General features: G+C 50.1%; 1 protein-coding gene across 1 annotated transcript in view; it reads left to right on the top strand.

The window, feature by feature from the left end:
• Positions 1 to 3,549: 3,549 nt before the first annotated feature.
• STMND1 (stathmin domain containing 1) overlaps positions 3,550 to 7,484 on the top strand; it is a 30,266-nt gene continuing 26,331 nt past the window's right edge. The window contains exon 1 of the mRNA XM_055129463.1: positions 3,550 to 3,641. Coding sequence (XP_054985438.1) covers positions 3,561 to 3,641 — 81 coding nt within the window. The 5' untranslated portion in view covers positions 3,550 to 3,560. The remainder of the gene's footprint in view (positions 3,642 to 7,484) is intronic.

Raw genomic sequence — 7,484 nt, 5'->3', positions numbered from 1 at the left:
GATACTCAAGAGTCACAAGGGCCCTGCCAGCATTCCTTGGCCAACAAGGTCAGTGATTCAATGCAAGGGCCCAAGGACGCCATGCAGCTCAGTGACTGTTACAGTGAAACTTCCCAGTCATCTCTGGGGTCTCCAGGGGTAAACCCCAAGGTGGCGGGGGGCCTTCAGGGATGCACTCAGCAGCTCCTGAGGGACCACGTGGTGCAAAGATGGAGCCCAGGTCCAATGCCTGCGTCCCAAGTGCCCTAACCACTATGTTATCTCCCGGCCTTTAGAATCTGTGTCTCAGCAGAATCCTCAGGGCCGTGTACATCAAGTTGGAGAGGTGCCTTTCCTTCCAATATCTTCCCTGCTTTAGAGAGCGCAGTACTGGACATATTCAGGTTCAGAAAACATTGGAGGAAGAGGGCAGTTGGTTTTCCCAAAATTATTCAGACGGAAGAGAAAAACAAAGGACAGAAGTCCTGATGTTTTTCATTTGGGGGCCACACCCAGCAGTGCTCAGGAATCACTCCTGGAAGAACTCGGGAGACCATCAGGGGTGTTAGGGATCAAAGCCTGGTTAACTGCATGCAAGGCAAGCACCTTGCCCACCGTACTGACCCATTAGCCTCAGGAGTGCTGCTCAGTGGGGAGTTAAGGAGTAAAGTCATTTATAGCAGTGTTGTAGATGGCACCAAGCCATGAGGTCCAGAGCCTGGGACTGAAGGGGGTAGAGCTTTCTGCACACGCACTCCAGTGGACACGCGTCCCCTGATGAGGACGAGGTGACTGGCCACTCCCAGGAGACCAGAACAGAGCAGAGGCGTTTCTAAGCATTCTGGAGTAGAGGGGAAAGCAGTGGCAGAGAGGCTGGGTGTGGTAAATCCTCTCCCTAACTATTAACTCCAGGGTTGGGATAGTCCCCTGGGCAAAACAGCTTAAGTCTTAGAATATAAATGGGCAGCAAAAAAATGTTCTCAGGAAATAATAAAATAGATTACAAGGCAGGCAAAAATGCACCCAGGAAAGAACAGAATAAATTACAGGGCAAGCAAAAGTGCACCCGGGAAAGAATAGAATAAAATAAGGTCTTCTAGATGTTTAGGGAAACCTGGGCAAAAATAGAATAAGAAATCAAGACTACTTTAAGGGTGCCTGATGGTTGGTTTTGGGAAACATCCCAGTCACTTCTCTTAATGTACTCATTGAATTGTGATGTGTTTACTAATTGTTCTTAATGTCTCTGTCAACCTAAGCAATAACCTGCATGCTGGGAGCCAGGGTGAAGAAGCGATATTGTACTGAATCAAGTGAGCTCACTGCTGGCTGTCCAGGGGATCCTAAAGCTTGGACTGTCTTTATGAGTTTATCTTGTTCTCTGTGGTTGACCCAGCTGGATGGAGGTCGGTTGAAGGTGCCAATCAATCATTAGACAGTTTAATATCCAAGCTTTAGACAGTTTAATATCCAAGTATTGGAACAGGGGTGGAGATATCCTTGGTCGGAATGTTTACTCTTTATCCTACTCCCACTTTGGTTGATCTCAAACTACCAGTGTGATGTTTCTGAACGTGGACTTGGCAAGAGACACAAAATAACGTAGCATCATCAGACAGTTCCCACATAGAGATACAAGAGGAATTTTTTTAAAAAATCTCAAAATCATAATTACGAGGAAGTCCCATCAAATCACTAGGAACTGATGTTATTTTATTGCCTTTGTTTTTAATTTTTAACGAAATTAATTGTTTAAGTTCATACAATGTAATTTTAAATGAAGGCTGGGTTTTGCTACTAGATGCAAATACTCCTGACAATTTGCAAAAATTATGCTGGATGAGAACTTTAATATTCCCAAGGGCATTTTCAAGGCCTTGGAATCTAGTCAGAGAAGATATCTAAAGTCACCTACACGATATAGCTAGGTACCACCTCTGTTCTTTTATCTATATCTGGGCCCCGCCAAACCTCTGTTCTGCAAATGTCCTTAAATGGAAAGAAAAAATTTTCTGGCTACTTCACTCTTACAACATAGCCTACAAACTTTCCTTAAAGTTCCCAAGAATAGTTTAGAGGTGTCCTCTGGGTTGGATTACCCTGCTAGAGAATTTTCCAGTTTCCAGCTGGAACATTTCCTGTACTTATGACCCCCAAGGGTTGGTGCTCAGAATGTTTCCAAGCACGGTCTGCGGCCTTGTACTCTCCAGTCACACATTTTGCCTGCTTGTCGTCAACAATTGTAATGATTGGACTTGAGCTTTTCTCATTTTTCCCCCCTCTTCTTCGCTTTTGGTACAAGGAAGTTGAGGGACCAGCCCAACCACGCAGGAAAGGGAGCACATGAAATAAGTTGGGGGGCTAGAAAGAAAATAATCAGCTTCTTGTATCCAAGCTGACGGGTCATTTCCTTAGGAGGATCCAGGATTTGAACGTTTCCAAGAATCCTTAGTTGAATTTTCCTGCGGTGCTGGGTGAGGGGAGGGATTGAGTCAGGCCACCTGGGGTGCCTCTTCCCCTGTTTCCCCCTCAGCCCCCCACCACCTCCCCCCTACTTTCTTCACGTTTAGGCCTAACATTGCAGCCTGTAATAGAAGAATTGGTAGTTGCAGCTCGAATATCCCTTTCAATCCCATTTGTGTCAGTCTCGAAAGTAAACATTAAAAATAGGATTTTTTTTTAATCCCCAAAAGAACAACTTGTTTGTTGCTCATTTGAGCAGTCAGTCCGCCTGGTCTGCCTTTCCCGGATATTTTTACTTTAATTCTCTGAGTGAAACGGGCACATGTAGGTTTGCTCTTTACAACGAAGCCGCTCCTCAAATGGGTGGTTCACAAAAAAGATTTGCACGCCCCGTTCCCCGGGTGCTGAGCCTGGTACGCAGTTTGGTTGACGGTAAGGGTCTCCGCTTTAAAGGTCCTGGGACCTTTATGGAGCTGGGGTGAGCTTGGGGGTGCTGTCCGGGCTGCCCCTGCCACCCCCCAGACCCCTCTTCCTTCACAGATACCCCCTCCCACCCACTACACACACACACACACACACACACACACACACACACACACACACACACACACACACAGAGTCTGCAACTAGGCAACAGCCCAGGGCACCCCTGCCCGCGTCCCTGGGCGCAGCCTGTTTCCCACGGCTCCTTAGAGAAGGAAAAAATGCTGGGGTGGGGGAGTGTGGGGGTGTCCTTCCCTGCAACGATGTGCTTTGAAAACTGGCTTGGCCCAATCCCGCGGGGTCTCCACTCACTTGTCCCGGGAGGGAGGCTGCAATTGTCACACAACCCCCTGGTCATTCACGTGCCTCCCCCCTTCCCGTTTCCCGCTGGCCCCAGTGTCACCGACGCCCAGGTCCCAGGTCTGTGTGATGCGGTTTATTGTGGCAACAGTTCCCGGCAACTGGCCGGCGGCCGCGCCTCCGAGTGCGGGAAGGCCCTGGCGCGGGGAGCGCTCGTGGGGGCGTAGGGGTGCAGGGGTGCAAGGACCGCGGGGAGCGCTAGCGGCGGTGCAGGGAAGCGCTCTCGGGGGTTGCAGGACGCCGGAGGGGGCCGGAGCAGGAAGGAGCCGCACATCATGGGCTGTGGCCCTTCCCAGCCCTCGGAAGATCGCAGACGCATCCCCGCTCCCAAGAAGGTCTGGGAAGAGGGAGTCAAGGTATGACACATCCCACTGAAAAGCTTCCCTCCTTCTGCCACTTCTGGGACTCTCCCAGGCTACCGGCGGTGGGCGGAGTCGGAGCGGGGTGACCCGGCCAGGATTTAAGGACGACCTGGCCAGGACCACCTTCTAGGAGGGGGTCCCGTACCTTGGCCTGGATCCGGATGAACTGAGGGGGCGGATGGGGCCTTTGGCCCAGGCTGGGGAGTGACTCTCAGCGGGAAGCGGGAGGGAGGGAGATCCTGGAAGTTGCCCGGTATTACTGGTTTCCTGGAAGTGGGCCCCGAGGGGGTTACTTATAGCCTGCATAGACCTCGGAAACTCTGCCTGGGGCTTCCCACTCTGAACCCTGAGGCCCAGAAGACTGTGACCTACCCAGGGTGGCCCAGCTTGTTGGGGGACAGCGCTGTGACGCTCTGGTCTCATCCTCAGACCTTCCCCTGGCTAGAATCAGGCTGCACCCCCAGCCTTTCTTCTGGGGTGGTGAAGAGGAATTCCTTCCACGGCGAAGCGTGGAGGGTGGGTCGGCGCGGGTGGAAGTGACTTCTACGTTTCCTTCCCATCTTTCCCACCTGCAAGCGGTGGCATCTTTATCCCACAAGCCTACCTGGACTCTTCCAAGCGACCCTTCAGGCTGGATTTCCCAACGTTAGAGTTCCCATACACGGTGTCATCGAAACCAGGGTGTGCTTACAGGGTGTGAAGGGCGGTGCATACCTGGCCGTGCAGGGGGCAACTTCCACTCAGTGCCCATGGTCACTCCCAGCGATGTTTGGGGGACCATGTGGTACTGGAAATCAAACTAGGGCGTACGCTCCAGTCTATAGTGAAACCTTAGACTTGGAACATAGTTTCCCTTCTCTTTTTAACCAAATAAACTAGTCACTGTAGTACTGTCATCACTGTCATCCCATTGCTCATCATTTGCTGGAGCGGGCACCAGTAATGTCTCCATTGTGAGACTTGTTGTTTCTGTTTTTGGCATATCGAATACGCCTGGGGTAGCTTGCCAGGCTCTGCGGTGGGGGTGCTTGCTGGGCTCTACGAGGGGGTGGAGGAATCCAACCCAAGGCGGAGGAATCGAACCCGGGTTGGCCGCATGCAAGGCAAATGCCCTACCCGCTATGCTATCCCTCCAGCCCCAAATAAACTAAAGTGATTGAAAATATTCAACCCGGGCCAGAGTGATAGTACAGCCGGTAAGGCGTTTGTCTTGCACTCTGCTGACCTGGGTTTGATCCCCGACACCACATCAGGTTCCCCGACCCCTGCCAGAAGTGGTCCCTGAGCACAGAGCCAGTAGTAAACCCTGCGCACCCCTGGGTATGACCCCCAAACATGAAAAAAATATTAGACCAATGCACTTTTCCCTTTTGAGTATGAAAGCCTTTCTCTTTTCTTTTCTTTTTTATTTTATTGGTATGAAAATGTTTAAGATTTCAGTAGAGGAAAATGAGAGTTCATTGTGCTTTTTTCAACAGTTCTTTTTTCTTTTTGGGTCACACCTGGCAATGCACAGGGGTTACTCCTGGCTCTGCACTCTGGGATTACTCCTGGCGGTGCTCAGGGATATGGAATGCTGGGAATTGAACCGAGGTTGGCTGCGTGCAAGGCAAACACTCTACCCACTGTACTGTAGCTCCAGCCCCCTCTTTTCAGGAGTTTCTGCTTGGATGTGTCTCCTGGATATTTCTGAAAGTGAGCAGGGGTCTGGGGAGCGTCTTTCTGAGCACCCACACATGGGCCCCCTGAGCTATGGCCTGGGGAAGTTTCTGGCTTCCTTCCTGGATTTCCTGGGTCCCTGAGCCTACAAACATTCACTTATTAAGTTTCAAGAAATCTTAACAGGTGTCCTCTGTCCTGGATTATCCTAGTTGAGAAATTTCTAGTTTCTAGCTGGAAACTGGGACTTATATTCCTTATTTCCTGTGACTTGTGATCCCAGGAGTTCATATGTAGGGTGTTCTCAAAATTCTGTGTTAGAATCTCACTCTCTCCACACCGTTTTAACCCTTGGTGTTCAGTTGCTGTAACGCTTGGACTTCAGCTTCGTTTCATTTTTCCTTTTCTTCACTGTGTCTCAGGGATTTTTTGGTTTTGGGCGGGCACATGGGGGAGTGGGGACCACATCTGGTGATGCTCAAGGGTAACTCCTGGCTCAGGAACCACTTTGGCTGGTGCTCAGGGGATTCATATGGAATGCTGGGATTGAATCTGTTTGAGCCAAGTGCAAGGCAAATGTACTATCTCTCCAGCACCCATCAGGGTATTTTCATCTATAAAACAAGAGCAAAAATGATAATGTTAATAATAGGGCTTTGCCTTGCACGCATCTAACCTGGGTTCAATTCTTCCATCCCTCTTGGAGGGCCTGGCAAGCTACCGAGAGTATCTTGCCCGCACAGCAGAGCCTGGCAAGCTCCCCGTGGTGTATCTGAGATGCCAAAAATAGTAGCAAGAAGTCTCACAATGGAGACTTTACTGGTGCCCACTCGAGCAAATCAATGAGCAATGGGATGACAGTGATTCAGTGATTAGGAGAAGTAAATTTTTTCGACTCATACCAAATATTCATACCAAGCACAGAACAAGTGCTAAGTGTTACTACGGTTATATCACTGGTAACTATTTACTTAAGATGAGCCCCTCAGAATGCCTTATTGGCCATTCTGGAACTGATGCCTGCCTGTCACTCTCTCCACATACTCAGAGTCTAGTCAGATCTGACTGCCAATCTGTTCCCTCACCACCACCCACCCATTCTTATTCTAGCTGTGTGTCTTTGCATTCCCGTTTACTCCCCTTTCTTCTCTGGCTTCCTCCATCTTTTTGGACCACGCAGCAGATAGGCACCCATCATTCAAGACCGGCATGACCACTCTGTCCCGTCTCCCACTGCTCTCCCCCAGCACCATGCAGGCCTGGCTGATCTGACACTTTCTCTTTTCATCCTTCAAAACACCATACTGTGCTTCTTTGCTTCCAGGTTTGCCTCCCTTCCCGAATAGTCATGGTCTTGAAGACAGGAACTGGTGTTTTTTTTTGGGGGGTCATACCCAGCGATGCTCAGGGGTTACTCCTGGCTTTGCACTCAGGAATTACTCTTGCCGGTGCTTGGGGACCATATGGGATGCCAGGATCGAACCCAGGTCGGCCACGTGCAAGGCAATGCCCTACCTGCTGTGCTATCGCTCCGGCCCCATGACAGGAACTGGTTTAGACTTGCATTCTCTCCTCCTCAACAGCAGCATATTGTTGAGGTCAGATCAGGCTTAGACTTGCATTCTCTCCTCCTCAACAGCAGCATATTGTTGAGGTCAGATCAGGCTCTAATGACTATTTCTTTTTTTTTTTTTTTGCTTTTTGGGTCACACCCGGCGATGCACAGGGGTTACTCCTGGCTCATGCACTCAGGAATTACTCCTGGTGGTGCACGGGGGACCATCCGGGATGCTGGGAATCGAACCTGTGTTGGCCGCGTGCAAGGCAAATGCCCTCCCCACTGTGCTATCGCTCCAGGCCTTCTAATGACTATTTCTTGAGTGACTGTGTCCTTCCCTATTCCTCCCATGCCATAGTGCTTTTTCTCCTTGTCCTCTAACCAGACTAATGACAGTCAGCAAGAAGGAAATCTAACATTAAAGGACTGTAGCCCTGTTATCTCATTGAACATCAATTTGCTCGAGCAGGCACCAGTAACGTCTCCATTGTGAGACTTGTTACTGTTTTTGACATATCGAATATGTCATGGGTAGCTTTCCAGGCTCTGCCGTTTGGGCGGGATACTTACAGTAGCTTGCTGGGTTCTCTGAGAGGGACGGAGGAATCACAAGTCGGCCG

Source organism: Sorex araneus, chromosome 2, assembly GCF_027595985.1.
Source record: "Sorex araneus isolate mSorAra2 chromosome 2, mSorAra2.pri, whole genome shotgun sequence".
NCBI lineage: Eukaryota > Metazoa > Chordata > Mammalia > Eulipotyphla > Soricidae > Sorex > Sorex araneus.
This window is presented reverse-complemented; position numbering and strand designations above follow the sequence as displayed.